This window comes from Pygocentrus nattereri, chromosome 13, assembly GCF_015220715.1.
Source record: "Pygocentrus nattereri isolate fPygNat1 chromosome 13, fPygNat1.pri, whole genome shotgun sequence".
Classification (NCBI taxonomy): domain Eukaryota; kingdom Metazoa; phylum Chordata; class Actinopteri; order Characiformes; family Serrasalmidae; genus Pygocentrus; species Pygocentrus nattereri.
Window position 1 is genome coordinate 41,750,037 of NC_051223.1, and position 25,000 is coordinate 41,775,036.

General features: G+C 43.6%; 1 protein-coding gene across 4 annotated transcripts in view; it reads left to right on the forward strand.

Moving 5' to 3' along the window:
* The window catches only part of LOC108411180 (carbohydrate sulfotransferase 15-like), a 106,589-nt gene that overhangs the window by 72,405 nt on the left and 9,184 nt on the right, over positions 1 to 25,000 (forward strand). For all 4 annotated transcript variants that reach the window (XM_037544454.1, XM_037544455.1, XM_037544456.1 and 1 more), the window contains exons 2-6: positions 106 to 367; positions 3,314 to 3,673; positions 6,780 to 7,119; positions 13,002 to 13,145; positions 20,510 to 20,666. In XM_037544454.1, coding sequence (XP_037400351.1) covers positions 173 to 367; positions 3,314 to 3,673; positions 6,780 to 7,119; positions 13,002 to 13,145; positions 20,510 to 20,666 — 1,196 coding nt within the window. In that variant the 5' untranslated portion in view covers positions 106 to 172. The remainder of the gene's footprint in view (positions 1 to 105; positions 368 to 3,313; positions 3,674 to 6,779; positions 7,120 to 13,001; positions 13,146 to 20,509; positions 20,667 to 25,000) is intronic.

Consider the following 25,000-nt stretch of genomic DNA (forward strand, 5'->3'; position numbering starts at 1 on the left):
GACTGGGGGACGTTATAAGCACTCATGTACTACATCAAACTCCTGCGTTTCAGAAATGTACTGAAGGTTTTATACCTGGTTTCAGGAAGTCTCTCCTCCTCACAGGTGTAGCTCCTGCTCCTGAGACTATGTAGTAAAGTCAACACTGTGAGCTCCCTTCTCACCCTCATGGATGAAGGTCCAGACCCACAGCGCCCCCTGCTCCGTCCGGCCCTGTCCTCGCCCCACCCCCTGCCTCTCAGGCTCTGAGGGCAGCCTGCCTGGAGCCAGGGGCTGGCCTGGAGGGGCCATGGCCCACCTGCACTACAAATACAGCCTGCTCAGCTCAGCGGCTGAGGAGTACCACAAGAGGCCACTGCCACTGCAGGTATTTGAGACAATTAGAAGTTGTCCGCCGTATAAAAGTCTATTTAATTGTTATTGGAACATGAGTTTCTTCAATAAACACATTGTTTATGGCTGTGAAGACAGAATGGATCAAATGATCTCACACCAAAATCAGCAAAACTCGCTTCCCTTCTGCCCTACATGGACCACGAAAACAAAGACAGCAAAAGCGAAATTCCTCATTCTGCTAAAAGCACAAAGGCCAGAGAGTAATGACCAGATCACTAGAAAGTCTTAGTAACACATACAGACAGCCAATTACTCCACGTTTGAGATGACCACAGCTCCCACATTACAGCCCCTTACAGCCATATAAGTCAGCTTGATTCCATTATAAACCGGAGGGGCTCCCTGGACAGCTGGGATGCCTGTTACAGCAACAATTCGGCCACTTGGGGGCCCATTTGTGGCCTTTTAAAGTTTCATATGTGACACCATCAAAACCACTGACCTTGCTGTTTAGTAATTTGCCACCACAACAGTAAAGTTCAGAGCTGTTGGCTGATAATAAGGGACGTTTAGCTTGAGTGTGTGTTGCCAAGCAGGCAGTGCCAGAAGAGACTGCACTGGCGCGCTGGATTGGCACGAAGGTGAATAATCTGACGGAGTCTGCTGACCTCAGTGACGCTGGCTGGAAGTTTAAAATAATTGCCGTGGCTGAGGATCATCTCACGTCAGATTTCTTACGCTGCCATAAATATGCCTGGCTTTCCTGTGTCTAAGAGCGGCTGCGTCTCAGTCCCGAGTGGGCACTGAGCCTCATTTCAAAAGTGGGCATCCAAAAAAACCCAAGACCCTCAGTTTGGATATTTTATTGAACAAACAAACAAAAAAATCTAAATGGTGATGTTTGATGTTCGTTTCTCATTTTTTCCTAGTCATCTCTGCGGTCAGCGGTCATCTTCGACCGTTATAAAGTTGGAAATCTTAAACTGGGTGCACAGTGTCCATCAGAAGTTTGGGCACAGCACCGTTTTTAATGTATTCTGATAAGTAAACACCTGCCCACCTTTTCTTAGTCAGTTTGTAATAACGACATATTAACCCCAGACTGCCAAAGCGGCCGCAGTGATTGTTTGGTTAAAGCCAGGGTTCTGGCCATTTAAGGCCATCGGAGCTTGCCAATCTGTTTGGAGGGAAAAAAGAAAAGCGAGCCGGTTCACTAAAGTCTACAGGAAGAGTTCAAATAAATTACGTCCGCTTTGTGGTTATGACCCATTTTATCATCACCTTTGGCTTGAAACTCCGTTTGTTTGTTTAATCTGCTCTTCATGCTAAGGAAGTAAACAGTAAAGATGAATATAAATTAGTGTAACTGTCACCAAAATCATCCTAATTCAATTGATCTATCTTTCATTTCATTTTAAGACTAATCAGATTTAGTAGAGCGGGAAAGTTTGTGAATGAACTTTAGGTCATCTAAACCGGCCAGTGATGCTTCAGAAGCTAAAGCCGCTTATTTTGTAGCTGTATCCTAGGTGGTTGCTAAGGTGTTGCTAGGCCATTACTATGCTATCTCAGGTGGTTGCTATGGTGCTGCTAGGCCATAGCTATGATATCTCAGGTGGTTGCTATGGTGCTGCTAACTCATTACTATGCTATCTCAGGTGGTTGCTATGGTGCTGCTAGGCCATTACTATGTTATCCCAGGTGGTTGCTATGGTTTTGCTAGGCCATCGGTATGCTATCCTAGGTGGTTGCTAAGGTGTTGCTAGGCCATTGCTATGCTATCTCATGTGGTTGCTATGTTCTTGCTAGTCCATAGCTATGCTATCTCAGGTGGTTGCTATGTTGTTGCTAGGCCAAAGCTATGCTATCTCAGGTGGTTGCTATGGTGCTGCTAGGCCATTACTATGCTATCTCGGGTGGTTGCTATGGTGCTGCTAGGCCATTACTATGCTATCTCAGGTGGTTGCTATGGTGCTGCTAGGCCATTACTATGCTATCTCAGGTGGTTGCTATGGTGCTGCTAGGCCATTACTATGTTATCTCAGATGGTTGCTATGTTGCTGCTAGGCCATTACTATGCTATCCCAGGTGGTTGCTATGGTTTTGCTAGGCCATCGGTATGCTATCCTAGGTGGTTGCTAAGATGTTGCTAGGCCCTTGCTATGCTATCCCAGGTGGTTGCTAAGGTGTTGCTAGGCCATCGGTATGCTATCCTATGTGGTTGCTAAGGTGTTGCTAGGCCATAGCTATGCTATCTCAGGTGGTTGCTATGGTGCTGCTAGGCCATTACTATGCTATCCCAAGTGGTTGCTATGGTTTTGCTAGGCCATCGGTATGCTATCCTAGGTGGTTGCTAAGGTGTTGCTAGGCCATAGCTATGCTATCTCAGGTGGTTGCTAAGTTGTTGCTAGGCCATAGCTATGCTATCTCAGGTGGTTGCTAAGTTGTTGCTAGGCCATAGCTAAGCTATCTCAGGTGGTTGCTATGGTGCTGCTAGGCCATTACTATGCTGTCTCAGGTGGTTGCTATGGTGCTGCTAGGCCATTACTATGCTATCTCAGGTGGTTGCTATGGTGCTGTTAGGCCATTACTATGTTATCCCAGGTGGTTGCTAAGGTGTTGCTAGGCCCTTGCTATGCTATCCCAGGTGGCTGCTTAGGTGTGTATTTTACTTGGTTTATCTAGGAAAGGTGTGTTGTTCCACTGGCAGACAGTTTAACTGTTTTCGGCGTTCTTTCTTGAAAGAAGCTAAATGGTGTGTATTTTTTCATGAAATAAGCCAGTAAATGAAAGTAAAATGTAAAACAGGTAAACATTTAGAAAGAAAGTAGAATAATCTTATTATATCCTTACAAAATCTAATAATTAGAATTATTATTTAGACTAGATGTTAGATGATATTCTTCCATAATAATGAAGATGATATTGTTTGTGTAATTACGAAATGTCTGAAAATGAATTATGTCCCCTCTCTCAGCTGGACTATGCCCCATTGGGTGTGTTTGCTGTTCTGGAGGTTCAGAGGGAACTGCAGCGCCCCTGGACGCCGATGTCCTGCCTCCGCCGACCCAAAGTCTACAGCTTCATCTTCGGCCTCACCATCATCTTCTTCATCATGGCCTCTTATGTGCTGAGCAGCGAGAGGAAAGGGCTGTTGCTCACTCCGTCTCCGTACCACGCTGACTCCTCCCTGAACCTCGGCACCCTCCCCTTCAACTTCTCCTCCAATAAGGACCACGGTCACATCACGCAGGTGCTGCACCAGATCCTGTCCAAAGTGGAGTTCAGTCCCAGGAAGCTCCCAGACCTGAGGATGCTGGTCCACAGTGAACCCCACGTGAGTGTGCTGTCTTAAATAAGGGAATTGTACAGATTTTTCCCGATGTTTACATAATTCGATCTTTGAAGTCGTTCAGAGTGGCTTGATGTAAAATGGGTCATTGTAGAGAAACTTACGAACTCTATTTCTTCACAATGGTGGTGATAGGAATCAGACGTCTGAAGGGTTTAATGCCTCTTAAAGCTCTGAAAGTGATGCCTACAGCACAAATATAGGCATTTTATTTACTGGCCAAAACCACCAGTGAACCTACATGTGTCTTCTGAGTTTGAATGGGATGCCAATGGTGATAAAACAGTGGCAAATCTTGCCTTACAATGCCCTGCGTGTACCGCTCCATCACTAATGATTAAAAACATGTTTTAGACCAAAACATTATTCTAAAACCATCATAAAATAAAGGCCTCATGCAGTGAATTCATAACAGTTTCATGTGATAACTTTCTGTGATGGAGTTTCTATGGGTGCTGAACTCTTTAGACGTCTGGTTCCTATCAGCACCACTGTGAACAGCTGTGACGCAAAGTTCCTCTATAACGGAGCATTTTACCTCAAACCGCTCAGAACGACTTTAAATACGTTTTAACTCTTTAAGTATGCAGAGATTTTGAAGTGTTACTCTGGTATTAGTTATAGGACACTACATTTGCATCTTCATTTATGGTGTTTAGCAAATTCTCTTTCCTGATAAACAGAAGTGCTTTAAGTGTTCATAAACGTATCGCTATTAAACGGATGGCTCCGGTGCTAAAATCTGATTGACCACCTCAAACTGTTGAATTCTCTATTAATCCCCCATTATGTGTTATATGTGGTCACTGAAAGTTCTTGTCCTCATTCAGGGGTCCATTGTTACTTGGCAACTCTAAACAAAGTCCTTTTCTTGGCAGAAGAATGTTTGAAAATGTGTACTTTATCAAATCGTATGTTATCATTGTTTTCTAAAGGCTATAAGGTACTTGAGGCTGTGTGTTACAGTAGAGCTGGGTTTCAAGATGGTACTTAACTAGAACTCAACTGTTCAGAATTTCATTCCACCACCCTGAGCTTCAGTGCAGAGAGGATGCTTATTTCCTGTGGCTCTTGAGGGATAACAAGGGCCTGAGCAAGCACCTGAGTGGCCTCCCTAGTGAGAAAGGGTCAGGGGCAGCTCCTTCAGATGTTTGCATTGAAAACTACCTGTCTGACTCAGGTTTGCAACGTGTGCTGAAACTATTCCATGGCTTGTTTTCAGAGAGTTCTCAAAGGAGTTGACAACATTGCTGTGAGGCCATGTATTTCAAAGTGATGCATTGCTGGGATTCTTGCTCAGATCTCTGCCAGATTGTGCTGAGCAGATGCAACCAGAAAGGTGGAGAGGATGAGTTGAATGTCATAAGTGTAGTGGTGAAAGGAGAAGACACTGCATTGCCAAGAGAGCAGTTATAGAGGGAGAAGAGAAGCGGCCCAAGCATTGAGCCTAGTGGGACACCAGTGAAGAGTCTGCATGGAGCTGATATGAACCCTCTCCGTGTCACCTGAAAGCCCAGCCAGTGACTATGCCTTTGACTGTGCCAAAGGCTGCTGAGCTGATTAAAGGAGTAAAGGAGAGACCTGGTAGGCAGTAACTCTACTTTTTATTGACTAAAAGGTACAATTCATAAGGGGCACGGCTGTAAAATGAAGGCCTAATTAGACAGAGAGGTTTTATCAGACTCTACACGTCTTCCATCCCCCTCCTCCATATATCTATTAGGATTAAGGTGATAAAGTACACTTCAGAACCTCAGCTGGTCAAACCACTCCAGCTCATCAGTGTTTTCCAATGATTACTTTATTTCCCACCTTCTGTGTGTTCGTCTGGCTCTGCCAGCTGCAGGTGTGGTGAATGATTGCCTGCCTGTTGAAAAATGTGCCGCTCTGCTGATTTACTCTGGGTGACTCAGGCTTTCAGGCCACCTGGGCGTCCGTTTAATGTTCTGCATTATTCAGAAGCGTAACCCTGTTTAACTGACCCCTCGCTGCCTTTTAAGCAGCCATTAAATCAGCCAGCAAAGGCTGGAGATCCATTAGTACCAGATTTTCCCGGGTCGTGTCATTGGGATGCAGGCTAATTACCAAACTCGCTGCTTATGGCTTTCCGAATGGGATTTGAAGCCAGGAGTCAGTCTGTCCATTTCTCTTCTCTTCTCTTCTCTTCTCTTTGTCTTTCTCTTCTCTTCTCTTCTCTTTGTCTTTCTCTTCTCTTCTCTTCTCTTCTCTTTGTCTTTCTCTTCTCTTCTCTTCTATTTTTCTGTTCTTATTTTTTCTGCATCTCTCTTGCCTTTTCTTCTTCTCCTCTTTTCCCCTCCCCCCTTTTCTCCTCTCCCCTCTGTTATCTTGTTCATTTCATTGTAAAGGACGTGTGCGGTGGCCGTCCTCATCACTTCTAATTTCTAATTGAGTCGGCTGATGAAGGAGGAAATGGCTTTCAGTGTAATCAATATGTCATTGGAGCATACGGCTGGATTAATTGGCTCTGCCTTAATCAGACTGAGCTGCTCAATCGTGTCCGTGACTCAACAGCACAAGCTGGGGGGGCTTTATATTGGAGGCTGGCTGTTCTCTCAGATGCTGGAGGGAAAGCTGGCTTTAATATCTGTGAATCACTCAAACACAATCAATACAGCCTCGAATCCTTCAGATGAGAATGGGTTTCAACTAAAGCAGGGCTGCCCAAACGTTTTGCCTTGGGGGGCCAAAGTGCAGTGTTTATGGTGGGACACGTGACTAAACAGTATGAAGTTGGTTGGTTTCAAATCATTTAAAAGTGTATTTTCTAACATTGCTCTATATTTCATTGCCAAAGTAATTCAAAAAGACAAACTTTATAAGAAAATAAAGGATGAATCAGTTAAATATATATATAATAAATATATAAATATATATAATACACAAATACGTGTGTTCTCTGTTTGAGTGAGGGGGCAGGGTTAGGGGGAACTTTCTGGTGAGCCAAATTAAATGAACTCAGAGGTCAAATTTGTGTAGAAAATGGACATCAGTGCCACGATATTCACTGCCCTGTTCTACCCAGGATCTTGATGTTGCTGAATATCTAATTATCTTCTTTCTCGCGCCACAGATGTTCTCTGTGATTCCGCGCCACTTCCTGCCAGATGTGAAGAACCCCTGTTGGTATGAGCAGCTGTCGGGGAATGTCAGTGCTGACCCATATCGGAGGAACCTGTACTCTCTCTACTCCAGACAGTCCAGAGCTACATTTCAGTACCTGCGGAGCTCCTTCAGGAAACACCTGCTCTTCCGGGATGGGAAGTTTTTCCGGATTCGCTGCCTGCCCTACTTCTACATCATCGGCCAGCCCAAGTGTGGCACCACGGACCTTTATGACCGACTCCGGCTGCACCCGGACGTCCGAGTCACTGCTTTGAAGGAGCCACACTGGTGGACACGCAAGAGATTTGGTGAGGATTCATTTCTGCTGCATTTTAACTCCTTAAAATCCCAGACGTTTACAATTCACTGACTACAGGGACTTCACTGCGTACTGAGCTGTTCTGAGGTTATAGAAGTGTGTAATGAAACTTCGGGAGGTCTGTCTGAACCTTTAAGAGGTTAAATTATGACCTGGGTTTTCTGACGAGATTCAGGGCGTGTTGAGGATTTAGGTTTAATTTTGCTTACCTAAACGTTTTAGTGCAAAATGCTCCAAAGGGGCTCTTGGCCACACACAAAACATTAAATAGGCTTAATATAAAGTGTATATACACACACACACACACACACACACACACACACACAGACTCTGAATATACACATATACACAATATACACTAGCACTGCACTATTCCACTGCACATTAGTACAGTAATAAGTTCTGGAATAAAACTATGAAATGTGCTGCTGTTCACGTTCCGTATGTGCAGTTAGCCTGAGGGAGATAATAATGAGATGCAGGTTCTCAGAGACAGTAGAATCTTCCAGAATGTACTGGAAACGGATAGAAGATGTACAGATGTCAGTCTATATGTGTGAGTACAGAACCGTCTCGGAACCGGCTGGTTCTGCACCTCCTCCTGCTCGGCAGCTGTGAAAACAGACAGTGGCTTGGGTGGGTGGAGTCCTTCAGAATCCTCCTGGTCTTCCTCAGGCAGTGGCTGGTGTATAAATCCAGGAGGTTTGGGACCTGGATCCCGGTGATGTGCTGGGCTGTTCGGACCACCCCCTGTAGAACTTTCTGCTCAATGGCAGTGCAGTTCCCATACCGGGTGGTGATGGAGCTGTTAGAGCGCTCTCCACAGTACATGTGTTCTGAGGATGCGGAGGTTCATACCAAACCTCCTCAGCCCCTGAGGTGGAAGAGGCTGTGCGTTCTTTGCCACCCGTGTGGTGTCCTCGCTCCGTGCCCGTTAAACCACAAACTCTGACCGGTTCTTCTTACGAGCACCGGAAAGCGATACAGTGGGGGTGAATACACAAACCGATCCAGTGAAGACGGAAAGCTTCCGCTGATTCGGCTGATTTTTACACCTACTATGATTGTAACTGCTATGATTTCTGCTTATGAACACATGCAGGACATCAGTGAGGACAGGTAACATCCTCAGTTTAGCTCTTATTAGATAATGAATTATTACAACCCATGAAAATGTGAACCAGACTCTGTGTGGACGTTTCTGCAGTTTAGGCTAATCTAACTTAGGAATTCTACTTATAGACACGGGAGAGATTCGGTCTGCAGGGTAGCTGGTTAGTTGCTATTAGCCCATGTTGAATGTACCACTTTGTGATTGTATAACTACTTAATTAAATATTAATGTGTAATTATTACATAATAATCATAAGGAACATATATATATATATATTGCTAAAGATGATGATAATACCTTTTAAAACAAGTTGGAAATCGCTTTTGGTTTTAAATTTGAGGAGATCAGAGTGAAGCCCTGGATTAATAAAGTTTGAAATCTAGTTGGAAAAGAAATTTATCCATTCTCTCGTGAAACAAACAGAAAAATGTGAGGTCTGTCGCATATTTAGGACCCAAATAAGTTTCTAGGAACCCCTGTTTGTGTGTGTTATCATCCTCGGAATCACAGTGTCCACCCATGAAATCTCCTCTGGAAAATAAATGACTCAAGATGTTCCTCTAATTTAACCTCGGATGGATTTTCACAGGCTGCATTAATCCAGGTGTCCAGGCTGTGACGCATTTTAATCATGTTAAATTACAAATAAATTCTACTAACGAGAGGATGGTAAAGCCTTACTGCAGGGGGTCTTATCACAGTCTGGCGTCAGCGAATGGGCTGCCTTACCTTGAGGAAGAGGCAGTGCCAGAGTCAGCTGTACAGGCACTCTGGAGAAACACGGGTGAATAAGACTGGCAGAACAGCGCTGGCTGCTCCACACAGAGCACAGCTGTTCCTCAGCCCAGTCAGCAGGTGATGCGCAGCTCTGTAAAGCTTTTAATATGAAGGCGTCTCCATCAGCCCTAACAAGCCATCCATCATTAAAAACGAGGGTGGAGCATCTGTCAGACCATCATATACCGATACTTTCACTTCCATGCAGATTCCTGATGAAGTGGGTGTGACTAAAAACATTTACGCTGCGAAAAACTATGTTGGAAAACTAAACATTAAATCTGATATTCCTCATGTTGAGATTACTGTGGCCTTATTATAAAATTATTTCCAGATTAAATCTGCTTGGCTGTCATCTGATTGTCTGATATAGAACAAAACACAGCTGTAGAAAAGACCCCCTCCCACAGCTGGAGCTAGAGAAGATTATCTCTTCTGCAAATTCCACAACCTGCACACTCGATGCGATTCCATCAAAATTACTCGAAGAAGTCCTGCCAGTCATTATAAACCCTCTCTCAACTATAGTAAACTCGTAAACACTGGGGGTTTACATTCCTGTTAAAACTCTGTCTTTACTGGAATTCTGTGAAGCTGCTGTGACAACATCCGTTGTAAAAAGCGCTACAAATAACTTTGATTTGATTTGATGGATTCGTTTGCCACAGGACGCTACGATGATCGTTCTGAAAAGATTATTCACTTCTGTCAGATAGAAACAGGTTAGACCTGCAGTTAATGTGTGTGACTCACACTACTGAGTGACTTCAGAGGTTTATTAAACAAGGGGAGTGTGTGTTCATGTGCCCTGCAGTGTTTGAGTCATCAAAAGTGTTAAACCCACACACAGAGCTAATTACTAAGCTCTCAGTGTGTGGAGACGGCTACCACACCACCTGTACCCGTCCGCCCACACTGCTCAAAGGCCCTCGTCACATTAGCTGTTCACTTATATTGAGCTACACGGTGAGAGTGTGGCTGCCAGAGTATTGTTCTCCCACATAAACGTCTACACACCAAGATTCCCCCTAACCTCAGTCACAGTTATAATTATATATACACTGATTAAAAGCTCCAGAGAAAACGAGGCTCCTAACAACCACCTGGAAGAGCTGATCGACCCCAAAACTGCCCCCATCAGATAAACAGCACTGAAAGCTTTGATCTCTGAGAGAGAGGAGAAGACTGGACTTTATTTGATCTGATGTTCAGTAAATGTTGGTGAAATCTGACCGAACTGGACTTTATTTGATCTGATGTTCAGTAAATGTTGGTGAAATCTGACCGAACTGGACTTTATTTGATCTGATGTTCAGTAAATGTTGTTGAAATCTGACCGAACTGGGCTTTATTTGATCTGATGTTCAGTAAATGTTGGTGAAATCTGACCGAACTGGACTTTATTTGATCTGATCTTCAGTAAATGTTGGTGAAATCTGACCGAACTGGACTTTATTTGATCTGATGTTCAGTAAATGTTGGTGAAATCTGACCGAACTGGACTTTAATTGATCTGATGTTCAGTAAATGTTGGTGAAATCTGACCGAACTGGGCTTAATTTGATCTGATGTTCAGTAAATGTTGGTGAAATCTGACCGAACTGGACTTTATTTGATCTGATGTTCAGTAAATGTTGGTGAAATCTGACCGAACTGGACTTTATTTGATCTGATCTTCAGTAAATGTTGGTGAAATCTGACCGAACTGGACTTTATTTGATCTGATGTTCAGTAAATGTTGGTGAAATCTGACCGAACTGGACTTTAATTGATCTGATGTTCAGTAAATGTTGGTGAAATCTGACCGAACTGGACTTTATTTGATCTGATGTTCAGTAAATGTTGGTGAAATCTGACCGAACTGGACTTTATTTGATCTCATGTTCAGTAAGTGTTGGTGAAATCTGACCGAACTGGACTTTATTTGATCTGATGTTCAGTAAATGTTGGTGAAATCTGACCGAACTGGACTTTATTTGATCTGATGTTCAGTAAATGTTGGTGAAATCTGACCGAACTGGGCTTAATTTGATCTGATGTTCAGTAAATGTTGGTGAAATCTGACCGACCTGGACTTTATTTGATCTGATGTTCAGTAAATGTTGGTGAAATCTGACCGAACTGGACTTTAATTGATCTGATGTTCAGTAAATGTTGGTGAAATCTGACCGAACTGGACTTTATTTGATCTGATGTTCAGTAAATGTTGGTGAAATCTGACCGAACTGGACTTTATTTGATCTGATGTTCAGTAAATGTTGGTGAAATCTGACCGAACTGGACTTTATTTGATCCGATGTTCAGTAAATGTTGGTGAAATCTGACCGAACTGGACTTTATTTGATCTGATGTTCAGTAAATGTTGGTGAAATCTGACCGAACTGGACTTTATTTGATCTGATGTTCAGTAAATGTTGGTGAAATCTGACCGAACTGGACTTTAATTGATCTGATGTTCAGTAAATGTTGGTGAAATCTGACCGAACTGGACTTTATTTGATCTGATGTTCAGTAAATGTTGGTGAAATCTGACCGAACTGGACTTTATTTGATCTGATGTTCAGTAAATGTTGGTGAAATCTGACCGAACTGGGCTTAATTTGATCTGATGTTCAGTAAATGTTGGTGAAATCTGTTCTGGTGCTATGAGCTGCATGTGCTGCTCTTTCATGGACAAACGCAGCCCTTTGTCCAGAAGTGCCTGCTCAGTCTATAAACAGAGAGGAAGGGTGTGAGACGCTGGAGATGAAAGTTAAAACAAGCTGAAATGACAGTAATACAAAAAGAGGAAACACATATTTTGGAACAGATTATGAGAAAGAAACTTTATCTGGAAAGAGTTAAGAGGACAAACCAAAGCACAGCGACGCATCTTCCCTTCTTCTCTTTCGCTCTATTCATTCTGTTCAGTTGTTTTTCTTCTGTTTGTTGCTGTTTTGTTTGTTTAGTTGAGCGTCCAGTGGGACGCAGCTGTTGGGGTTTTCTCAGATAAAGCGCTTTGCATTTCTTCATTCCCACAAGTGAAAGCTGAGCAGAAGCTAAATGGCCCAGTCTTTGCTTCTGTTACGAGTGCTACTCATAGTGCAGTTAAAACCACTGTAAACGCGCTGCGAACACAGAAAACGCTCAGACATGACGACTTCGGAGAAATAAGGAAACAGGCAGCTGCAGAAACGCTGCAACGCCAGGAGGTGTTCCTGAAAGACTCAAGAGCTCAGGTGGGAAGGGGTATCTGATGAAATCAGGGAGTGTGTTTAGATCATAGAATCCAATAATTGCAGAAACCCGATTTTGTCAGTGATCTGATCGTTGTGATTACATGCACTCATGTGATCGGATCCTGGGGACACGGAGTCGGACAGTAATCAGACTTCTGATAGACTCTCAGAAGAAGACGTGACGTAAACCTCAGACTTCATGACGCAGGTTTTTTTTCTTTGATCACCTGAAAATATGAACACACGTCATCGAGAAATGAAGTCTTTCATTTCGTTGAGAATGTATTTGGTTTCAGCTCCAAAAGTGTTTTGCTGCTGCTTATTTCTGGTACCGCCGTCTGTTTTTTACTGCAGGTTTCATATCAAACAGTCCAACAACTGACACACAGAGCTCAAACACAGTAAAGCACTGTTATACTTGCTCCCTGACCTGCAAACACGAAGTCCAATTTGCCTCCAGTTTTGTGAATTAAACATATTTTTATTCAAAAACAGGAATGTAGCATTACTGAAGAGAAAGAAATGAACAGCGCAAAATCTTAGGGGCGTCAAAACGTCCAAGGCCTGCTGTGAAAACGCTCCTAACAGGAGTGAACATGGCAACATTCAGTACTGAGGACCTGCCTTTGTGTTTATTCTAACGCTGAAAGATAAACGTTTGCCTTAGATTCTGCCGTGTTCTGTAACTTACTGATGACTTGAAGTTGTTTTATTCAGAATGAATTCTTTTATTATTTGATGTCTTTGTTTTGGATTACCCAGGTATAATCCGCCCTAGCGACGGCCTCCATGCTCGTTATCCAGTGGAGGACTACCTGGACCTTTTTGATCTTCCAGCGCATCAGATACAGGACCGTCTGCTGGCCAACAGCTCTGGAAGCTCAAATCAGGCCAACATCATCATCGGTAATCTGTCTCTCCCATATAGAGCCAAGTCTTTTTTATTTGAAAGGCTGCTGGACGTGTCGCACCACGAGGGCTGTGCCTGGCAGTGTAGCTCACACAGCAGATACCAGTGCAAAGCTGTACGGTGTAGAACGTGTCACAGACAGAGCGCCATTAACACTCTGCTCTTATTAAATTAAAGACATAAAGCATTCAGCATAACTGATCACGTGGTATTGAGCTATGTAATAGTATAATTCTGATCATGTGCTGTGCCGTCAGAGGTTTGTCTCTCTTTAATATGAAGCCGTTATATCTCGCTAGAGTGGCATTGGATCTAATTTAATTATAAATGATGATTTACAACATTTAAAATCAATTAAAATAGATGTACTAGACAGATAAATTAGTCACTTTAATAGGACACTCACAAACTCAGCCATTAAATATTCCATTATAATAAGTGCAAAAAAAAACAATAGAAATAAATCTTTAAAAAAGAATCTGAATTAGAGATTCTGTCATGTTTTTCCTTATGAACGCTTTCAAAATGATTAATGAATAATTGAACTTTATTATACTTTGAAACATTTTCTATTTATTAGTAAGTTAGTCTGTCCAACAAGGCGCTTGTTAAAAAAGCAAAAGTACAGAAAAGAAATGAAAAGCAGCGAAACTTCTAGCCTGGTGACTATACACACATATATAAAGAAAGGTAAAGTTCAGTCATTTACTGACAGTAATTTTACAATATATTCATGGTAAATGTTTTACAGTATTTTACTGCATATTACATTTACAATAATTCGCTATAAATGTAAAGAGCGCAGCTCTGCTGCCAGTAAATTACTGTAAATTGTGCTGTCCGGTATGTTACTGCAGACCAATGCAGTATCCGAAGTGCCCGATCTTTTACAGTATGTTCCTGTAAAATAACAAAACAGTATTTTTTCATACAATAAATCCTGTAACTTTACAGCATTTTGACAGTGTGTGTTTTAGCAGTAAAGGCACTGTGTAAAGAGGAAGGTTTAAAGTTGTATAGATATGTGAATGTGTGTATATGAGCGCTTTTCTCAGAACTCTATCTGAAGCGGTTCCTGCAGCTTGTCTTTATCTTCCCGTGATTGAGGGACTGTGTATCTGAGCTGTCAGTGTGTTGTGGTGAAGCGTTTCTCAGCATCCTGTCTGCTCTTATCGTGATTTGTGGTTATGAATGATTACACAATATTGTTTTCTTTGACTTGCGTTCCTCACCATTTATTAAACTGCTCTTCAACACGTCCCAGAAACTGACCGGACTGTTTAGTCGGTCAGAGCCGGTTCTGTTCTGTAATGATGGGTCGTGTGTGGTTGAGTGGAAACGCCGGTTTCTTCTTAATTCTGCTGTCTGTTTTTGGTGACGTGAGTCAGAGTGTAGTAGCGTCAGCCTGAGGGTGTGAACATAGAGCAGACCGTTCCGAGTGTGTGGCCAGCGGACAGCATGTGACCATCCAAGTGTTGATGACTGAAGCACATCGTTTCTGTATTTCTCTATTTTCTTGAACTTGAAACTCGTATTGTGCATCCAGCACTGTGCAGAAGTCATTTCCAGTCAGAATGGAAGCATCATTACGCGTTTCAGGAGACGTTTCTGAGGAGATCAGATATGAGATAATCCACCCACATAAAGAAGAGGAAAGGAAACTACGTTGAAAATAGAAATTCTGTAAGATCTACAGACACTTGAATTATTTCCACATTTTTGTGTAATAGAATAGAATTTAGAGCCATTTGTCTCATTTGTTGGAATCAGACCTCTGCATTTAACCCGTCCGCACAGTGAAACACCAAACACACACACACTAGTGAACACACACACACACTAGGGGGCACACTTGCCCGGAGCAGTGGGCAGCCCTATCCACGGCGCCCGGGGAGCAGTTGGGGCTTAGGTGCCTTGATCAAGGACACCTCAGTTATGGACTGTTTATAGTAATAATGGTTGATTATCAAGATTAAATTAAATTCTTTTTTTCTTCTTTGTTGCTCATTTATTCCATATGACAGTGGTTGGGCTGTCAGATACGTTCCACATGTCTTCCTGTACCTGTTGAGTAGATCAGTATCCTTCATATTTCTCCTGTCAGTCGTCATTTGGTGAGCGTGGGGCCCGTCAGTGCTCGTCTGACCAAGCGAGCAGTTTAAAAACACTCTGCATGTCCAGCACGCTTTGGGGGCTGGTCACGGTGGCCCCATGCCGAGAGCAGATTTATTAAAGAATAACACATTTACATGCGTCCAAACGTTTAGTAAACGTTTACGGTGTGGCCACTGCTGCACAGCTAGCCACTGTTTCTCATCTGTTGGTAGCCGCTCATAACAGAAGGTCAATATAATGAGTCGAGTCTAAAATGCTATAGACGTTCAATTTGGTTCCATTAGAGAAGAAATTAGAGATAAAATGTTTGGGACAGACCGGCCAGAGGATTTCTCCACCTTTCAGCCTGGAACGGACAAAAACCGCTCCTTCAGTCCAGAGAGGTTCAAGAGAGAAACATGTCTAACTGTGAGTGCAGCTAAAACACCGTCCTGCTGTCCTGCCCTGTCCTGCTGTCCTGTCCTGCTGTCCTGCCCTGCTGTCCTGCCCTGCTGTCCTGTCCTGCTGTCCTGTCCTGCTGTCCTGCCCTGCTGTAGGCTGAGTTCATTCCTGGGCTGGTGGAGTTTGAGAGGAAAGCTTTTGACGGGTTTGTCCAGATGAAAGATCTTTTGAGCAGTGAAGGTTACTAGTGCGTCCTCCTGCATTATGACGGGTTGTTATTGATTCCCTGCGCTGATGATCGGTGATCGGTACTGATGATCGGTGATCTGTACTGATGATCGGTGATCGGTACTGATGATCGGTGATGGGTACTGATGATCGGTACTGATGATCGGTGATCTGTACTGATGATCGGTGATGGGTACTGATGATCTGTACTGATGATCGGTACTGATGATCGGTGATCTGTACTGATGATCGGTGATGGGTACTGATGATCTGTACTGATGATCGGTACTGATGATCTGTACTGATGATCGGTGATCGGTACTGATGATCGGTGATGGGTACTGATGATCGGTACTGATGATCGGTGATCTGTACTGATGATCGGTGATGGGTACTGATGATCTGTACTGATGATCGGTGATCGGTACTGATGATCGGTGATGGGTACTGATGATCGGTACTGATGATCGGTACTGATGATCGGTGATCTGTACTGATGATCGGTGATGGGTACTGATGATCGGTACTGATGATCGGTGATGTGTACTGATGATCGGTACTGATGATCGGTGATCGGTACTGATGATCGGTGATGGGTACTGATGATCGGTACTGATGATCGGTACTGATGATCGGTGATGGGTACTGATGATCGGTACTGATGATCGGTGATCTGTACTGATGATCGGTGATGGGTACTGATGATCGGTACTGATGATCGGTGATGTGTACTGATGGTCGGTACTGATGATCGGTGATCAGTACTGATGATCGGTGATCGGTACTGATGATCGGTACTGATGATCGGTGATCGGTACTGATGATCGGTGATGGGTACTGATGATCGGTACTGATGATCGGTGATCGGTACTGATGATCGGTGATGGTACTGATGATCGGTACTGATGATCGGTGCTCGGTACTGATGATCGGTACTAATGATCGGTACTGATGATCGGTGATGGTACTGATGATCGGTGATGGTACTGATGATCGGTACTAATGATCGGTACTGATGATCGGTGATGGTACTGATGATCGGTGATGGTACTGATGATTGGTGATGGTACTGATGATCGGTGATGGTACTGATGATTGGTGATGGTACTGATGATCGGTGATGGTACTGATGATCGGTGGTCGGTACTGATGATCGGTGATCGGTACTGATGATCGGTGGTCGGTACTGATGATCGGTGGTCGGTACTGATGATCGGTGATCGGTACCGATGGATAACTCTGGATTTGTAATGCGATGCTGTATGTTAAGGTCTTGTGAGCTCTAATGTCATCATATCACTCCGTTTCCTGTCTCCACTTCCACTCCTGAACCACCTAACGTTGAGTTCTGAGTGTGTGATGTCACTGAGGGGGCGTGTTTGTGTTTGATCAGGTTCGCGTGGAGTTTCACTGACGAGTCGCTGCTGCACTGACAGTTCATTGTCCGCCCCCATGGTTTCTGCTCCAGAGACACCACTGATAGTTATGGTTGGGTTTTGGGTTAGAGCTTAGCTTTAATGAATCCAGTTGCATTTCTGTTAGTTGAATGTTATAGATAAATAAAAAATAAGAGGAAATTATTATTAAATTATTAACAAAAACACACAGAAGATACAACAACTATATCACCTCAGTTTCTTTCCCGAATGTCCATCTTTTATGAGTGGACTTCATTCCAGCATCTGTTTTTTTACAGGAGCCTCACTTTCAGCATCTCAGAGAACCTGCAGACACGCCTCCAAAGCTCAGTCTGAGAAGCTGGTTGATTTTCTGAAGTGATCAAACCCATTCAGTGGTGTTGGGGTCTGGACTCTGGGGCGGTCAGTCCATCATCCAGCTTCTTTGTTTGGTGTGTCCGTCTCCTTTTCTCAGTGAGGTTCTTCTTGATCAGCTACACGTCCTTTCAGACCCACAGCGCTGAGTGGTCTTCTCACAGTGGAAGGATGGACAGAAACACCTGTGGATGTTTTCAGATCTGAAGCAGCTTGATCTTCTCCTCTCTCTCAGAGATCAAAGCTTTCAGTGCTGTTTATCTGATGGGGGCAGTTTTGGGGTCGACCAGCTCTTCCAGGTGGTTGTTAGGAGCCACATTTTCTCTGGAGCTTTTAGTCAGTTTTTGAAGTTGAATCTTTGAAACAAATGTTTGTTTGTTTTTTTTCACGTAATCATTTTTAATTGTCTTATACTTCTGCAAATGGATTATCTTTTATCTAATCTCCTCAGAAATATTTCTGTTTCCTAAAGCTGAGTGACTGGCGTTCTGAGAAGTCTATCTAGTCGGGTTCCTGCAGCGCTGCGTCTGTTTCTTCTAGTAAGTTAGGGAATGTTTTTATGTGAGCTGTCAGTGTGGTGAAGTGTCTATTAACAGCATCCAGGTCGTTCAGGTGCTGGACGCTGTTGATGCTGTTTTGACTGGATTAAACAAACTAAAGGTGGTCTCTGACTTTTGCCCAACACAGCTGTGATAAAGCAAAGCTGGCTAAGGTTGCTGCACCCAGTAAACCTCAGCTCTGGAACAGGATGTCTCAGTTTAGAGGTTTTTGTCGTATGGAGAGAAAGTGCTTGGAGCAGCGTTCATGACGGTGGTTCTGTGTTACGTTGACATCAGCATCCGGGTTTGGTGGAGATCCGTAGCTCCGAACTTCCTGTTCACCTCCGAATTAGCCTTGTGACTTCATTCACTGTTTATTTCCCTCCTGAAATAAGACGACAGGAAGAGGAAAGAGTGAGATTGAAGAGGAAGAGTGTAATTAGGGGTTGGTGGATTAGAGCAGGCATTTTCCGTGCCTGTTGTTTGTTATTCAGTCTTTAGTAGGTATTGTGATGATGTTAGGACACTCTAATGTCCACCTCGTGGACATTAAGGTGACTTTTATTATGGCAGAGATTTAATGGAATACAGTTAAACATCTACTTACCTGAGCTTCAGAGGCTCCTGGTTGCAGGTACCTGTAAAAGAGAGAATACTTAGCCATAGTGTGTATGTATGTAATATACCAGTCAGGCGTAACGTTCTGACCACCTCCTCGTTTCTCCGCTCACTGTCCACTCTATCAGCTCCACTGACCGTATAGCTGGACTCTGTAGTTCTACAGTTACAGACTGTAGTCCATCTGTTTCTCTGATACTCTGTTACCCTGTTCTTCAGGGAGCCGTGTGGTTAAACCGTATAGATCTACATCTTCATGTGGTTTAGCGCCTGTTTCAGTTTCCGATGAAATTCTTGGCAGAGATCAGAAAATTGTTTGTCACCATTTGGCCAGAAGTGCATTGCTTTCGTCTTGAAATTGCTGACCATAGCAAAAGTTAATTACCTTAAAAGTTTCGTTACCTTGTTCCCTATCCAGGAAAACTGTTTTTAGTTTTTCCCCCACTGATTTCTCCTGTTTCCGCATGTGTCACTCAACATAAGTAAACACAAATTGCACATTGTTAAATGAATAATGAATTTAATTTTCCCATAAAACGGCTTGTGTGAAAAGCCCTGAACCAGTTAAGTAAAATTGGTTGATTATTGGCTTATATTGCGTTTTGTATGAGGTCCTGAAATTATTTTTGAGAAATACGCAGAAATACAGGAAGTATTTTTTCATAGCACAGTTTTTCTGTCTATATTTTAACTGCGCTCTGTTATGGTTTAGGAAGCACTCCTCTGTGTATCTGATGAACAGGGTTCAGTAGACAGTAGTCATGACTACAGCGTAGCTGTGTGTGTGTCACTACGTCAGTGTCTACAGTTACTTCTCTACCTGTAGAGCTACAGAGTGAGGCTGTCATTCAGTGCTGAACCTCACATTCATGCTCTGGCTTCACGGACGTCACCCGATCAGATGGAGCTTTAACCCTAATTCTTATCACCACATGTCCACATATTAATATTTATTATTTTTTCATTATTATATTTAGTATTTTAGTCTTTATTACTTTGAACTATTGAATGTCTTTAATGTAAAATGAACCAAAACAGTCAAATATTTTGTGGGTACCAGTAAAAAAAAAGGCTTAATGACAAATATAACAAAAACTATATACACACCGGTCAGGCGTAACGTTCTGACCACCTCCTCGTTTCTACACTCACTGTCCACTTCATCAGCTCCACTGACCGTATAGCTGCACTCTGTAGTTCTACAGTTACAGACTGGAGTCCATCTGTTTCTCTGATACTCTGTTACCCTGTTCTTCAGTAGTCAGGACCACCATGGACCCTCACAGAGCAGGTACTGTTTGGGTGGTGGGTCATTCTCAGCACTGCAGTAACACTGACGTGGTGGTGCTGTGTTAGTGTGTGTTGTGCTGGTCTGAGTGGATCAGACGCAGCAGTGCTGCTGGAGTTTTTAAACACCTCAGTGTGGCTGCTGGCTAACTTTACATCTACAAGGTGGATTGACATGGTAGGAGTGTCTAATAGAGTGGACAGTGAGTGGACACAGGGTTTAAAGACTCCAGCAGCACTGCTGCGTCTGATCAGTGTATGTTTTAAAAAACAGGTTTAAAATATTTAATCTGACAACAGGGCACAGATTATGTTGTACCTAATGAAGTGACCAGTGTGTGCGTGCGCAGTGTTTGTGCAGTAGATGCTGCTGCCCCCTGCAGACCTGTCAGAAACCTGTTTTTTGTCTGTGATTGGCAGGTGAGGCCAGTGCGTCCACTATGTGGGACAACAACGCTTGGGCCTATTTCTGTGACAATGCCACTGAGGGGGAGCCTCCATTCCTGATCCAGGACTTCATCCATGCCCTCCAGCCTGAGGCTCGCTTCATCGCCATCCTGAGAGACCCTGTCGAAAGGTCAGATGTCAAAAGGATGAACCAAATGTACCTAAGCATTAAAATCAAGGAACCCAGATTGTTTTGGTCACTGAAAGCCAGATTGACCACACAGAGCTGCCACTCTCTGCACTGACACTGATTTCTGCGTAATCGAATCTTTGAAATGTGAATCTGTTTAATTTAAGAGATGTAAACAAAGTCACTCACAGGGTTTGGAGTGAAATGGGTCAGACGTCTTTACAGTGGTGGTGATGGGAACCAGGCGTCGCCATGACTACAACACAGATATAGACACTTTATTTACCATCCAGAACCACCAGAGAACCTACACGAGTCTTCTGAGTTGTTGGCAATGATAAAATAGTGTTAAATATAGAAAATAAAATGTTTTTTGGAGACTATTTTGCCCCACAACACCCTGCATGCATCCCCCCCATGTACCCCTACTGTTCAAAACTACCATAAAGCCATAAACCACTGTAAACCCAGAGAAACACAGTCTCGCCTCATATTTCCCAAAAGAAACACACTGATGATAACATCATAATGATGATGATGATGATAATAATAATAATGATGATGATAATAATAATAATAATAATGATGATGATAATAGTAATAATAATAATAATAATGATGATGATGATGATGATGATGATGATAATAATAGTAATGATAACAATAATGATAATAATAATAATAATAATAATAATAGTAATAATAATGATAATAGTAATAATGAATAATAATAATAATGAGAAGAAGAAGAAGAATGAAGATGATGATAATAACAATAAAATAATAATAATGACTAATAATGATAATAATAATACCAATGATGATGATAGTAATTATAATAATATCAATAGTAATGATGATGAAGATGATAATAATAATAATAATAATAATAATAATAATAATAATAATAATTAGGGCTGGAACAAACTGTAATTTACAGTGTTTATGAAAACCTGAATATCTGAATACTCGTTCTTAAAATCAGCATTTTTATTAATATAGCCAGTAGGTGGCAGCAGTCGATCAGTAATCAGACAGCAGCCCAGCTGCTGGCGTTATATGTCGCTATAGAAGCTGCAGTTGTAGTCGTTTTGTTCATAACCAGCTCTTATGAATCATGTAGTAAACGGCTGGTGAGTTAGTCAAAGCTTTGTTTATCACCGTCATGGTTTAGTCAATATTCCTCGATTTTATTTTCTGCTTATCTTATTTGGCGAGTTGAAGTTTTCTTATGGTGGAAAGCAGCAGTGAGAGCTCGGTCATAGCTGAGCTACGGAGAGCAGAGCAGGCCTGAGGAGATTTCAGAGCTGCACGCTTGTCTGGATGCTTGGAGGGCGAGTTGGGAAGCGGCTCAGCCTTGGGCCTCTTAGCCTCAGTGGCCATGTGAAATGAATGAAGATGCATTCAGATCAATTTGAACATTCTTTATGCATAAACAATAACTGACTGAAGTCAGTCCACTGCAGATGTACAGGCTTTGTTGTACTTCAGTTTCTGTGGTTTGAAAAAAGACAGCTTCTGAATACTAACTAGAAAACCATTCATATTATTCAGGCCATCAGTAATAATAATAATAATAATAATAATAATAATAATAGTTACTGATTGTGATTGTGACACTATTGTTATCAGATTTATACTATTTTTCTTCATAACACCCACCAAGCAACAACGTGGCAACCAGTTGGGATATCCTAGAAACCACCTAATAACTACCTATGATAGCATATCAACCTCCTAGCAACACCATAGCAACCACTTAGCAACACCTCAGCAACCACCAATAATACCACAGCAACTACCTCTTAACACCCCAGCACCTATAGAAAAAACCATAGCAACCACTTAGCAACACCATAGCAACCGTTTTCAAATTGTGGTTTTATATCGTTATTATTGTTATACACAAAAACACCATATGGAATTTGTTTAAGTGCTTTAGAAGACGGATCAGCATCATCAGGTTCACGCATGTTCTGCGAGCTTTAGCTGGTCCGTCTTGCTGCTGCTTGTCCTTCCGTCTTGAACATAATCATCAAAGGGCGTCATTTCAAAGTGCTTTTCTCTGTAAATCAGAGCTGCGATTAGACGAGAGTGAAACTGGAATGTGGGAGACGAGCTGGAGCTGTGATCAGCGCGGTGGAAGGGAAATGTCCTGATTCCAGGGTGATGCCTCTATTCAGCACCGTGTGGTTTAACTAGCCAAATAAAACCTGTTAAACAAACCTGAAGAGAGAAGCTGGATCAGACGCGCCGTCACTGGAGGCTGGATCAGACATGCCGCCACTGGAGGCTGGATCAGACGCACCGCCACTGGAGGCTGGATCAGACGCGCCGTCACTGGAGGCTGGATCAGACGCGCCGCCACTGGAGGCTGGATCAGACGCGCCGTCACTGGAGGCTGGATCAGACACGCCGCCACTGGAGGCTGGATCAAACACGCCGCCACTGGAGGCTGGATCAGACATACGCCGTCACTGGAGGCTGGATCAGATGCGCTGTCACTGGAGGCTGGATCAGACGCGCCGTCACTGGAGGCTGGATCAGACACGGCGTCACTGAAGGCTGGATCAGACGCACTGCCACTGGAGGCTGGATCAGACGCGCCGTCACTGAAGGCTGGATCAGACGCGCCGCCACTGGAGGCTGGATCAGACGCGCCGTCACTGGAGGCTGGATCAGACGCGCCGTCACTGGAGGCTGGATCAGACGCGCCGTCACTGGAGGCTGGATCAGACACGCCGTCACTGGAGGCTGGATCAGACGCGCCGCCACTGGAGGCTGGATCAGACACGCCGTCACTGGAGGCTGGATCAGACGCGCCGCCACTGGAGGCTGGATCAGACGCGCCGCCACTGGAGGCTGGATCAGACGCACCGCCACTGGAGGCTGGATCAGACGCGCCGCCACTGGAGGCTGGATCAGACGCGCCGCCACTGGAGGCTGGATCAGACGCGCCGCCACTGGAGGCTGGATCAGACGCGCCGTCACTGGAGGCTGGATCAGACGCGCCGCCACTGGAGGCTGGATCAGACGCACCGCCACTGGAGGCTGGATCAGACGCGCCGTCACTGGAGGCTGGATCAGACGCGCCGTCACTGGAGGCTGGATCAGACGCGCCGCCACTGGAGGCTGGATCAGACGCGCCGCCACTGGAGGCTGGATCAGACGCACCGCCACTGGAGGCTGGATCAGACGCGCCGTCACTGGAGGCTGGATCAGACACGCCGTCACTGGAGGCTGGATCAGACGCGCCAGGGGAGCTCCGCCTGTTCCAGCTCTCTTTTCACTGAGCAGTGGTTTATTATGAGGAACTGTTTGCGGCGCTGTGTACAGTAGTGAGTCGTTACTGCCTGTAAAAACACTGGACAACATTAGGATCTACACCGGTCAGCCACAACAGTCTGACCACCATTGTCCATTTTACCAGCTCCACTGACCGTATAGCTGCACTCTGTAGTTCTACAGTTACAGACTGTAGTCCATCTGTTTCTCTGATACTCTGTTACCCTGTTCTTCAGTGGTCAGGACCCCCATGGACCCCCACAGAGCAGGTACTGTTTGGGTGTGTTGTGCTGGTATGAGTGTGTTGTGCTGGTAAGAGTAGATCAGACACAGCTGGATTTTTTAAATACTGTGTTTAAGAACTCCAGCAGCACTGATGTGTCTGATCTACTCGTACCAGCGCAACACATACTAACACACCACCACCACATCAGTGTTACTGCAGTGCTGAGAATGACCCACCACCCAAACAGTACCTGCTCTGTGAGGGTCCATGGGGGTCCTGACCACTGAAGAACAATATATGTGATGATAATAATAAAAAATATTTCGCTGCTGTCGGATCAAAACCTCATACTTCCAAAATAGTAACTTTACAGGAGAAGGAAAAATCCCTGCTTTACTGTTAATGGAAGTCAATGGAACCAGACGTCTCTCCGGTTCTTTTGGTCCATTCATCATGAGATTTACACACAATGTCAAAAACGGAAAAAATGAAGATGCGAGTCTTTCTGTTGGTTAGAGGAGTACAGGTAGAACCAGACGGCGTCTTTACTGAGACTCATTGAGGGATGACCCTTATTTACTGTGCAGCCAAGTTAAACAGGGATCAACTGACCCAAATCAAGGAATAAATAAAGGCTTAAAGAAGAAATAGAGATAATAAAATGTTCAAAATGAGAAAATAAAGGATTCTTGGGAACAATGAAAAGGTACGACACGGTAAAGGAAAAGCAAATGTTATTAAATAATAATCATATATTATTGGTTGTATAATATATAATATTATATGTATCATGTATATATAGTTGGTTTCAGATAATCAATAG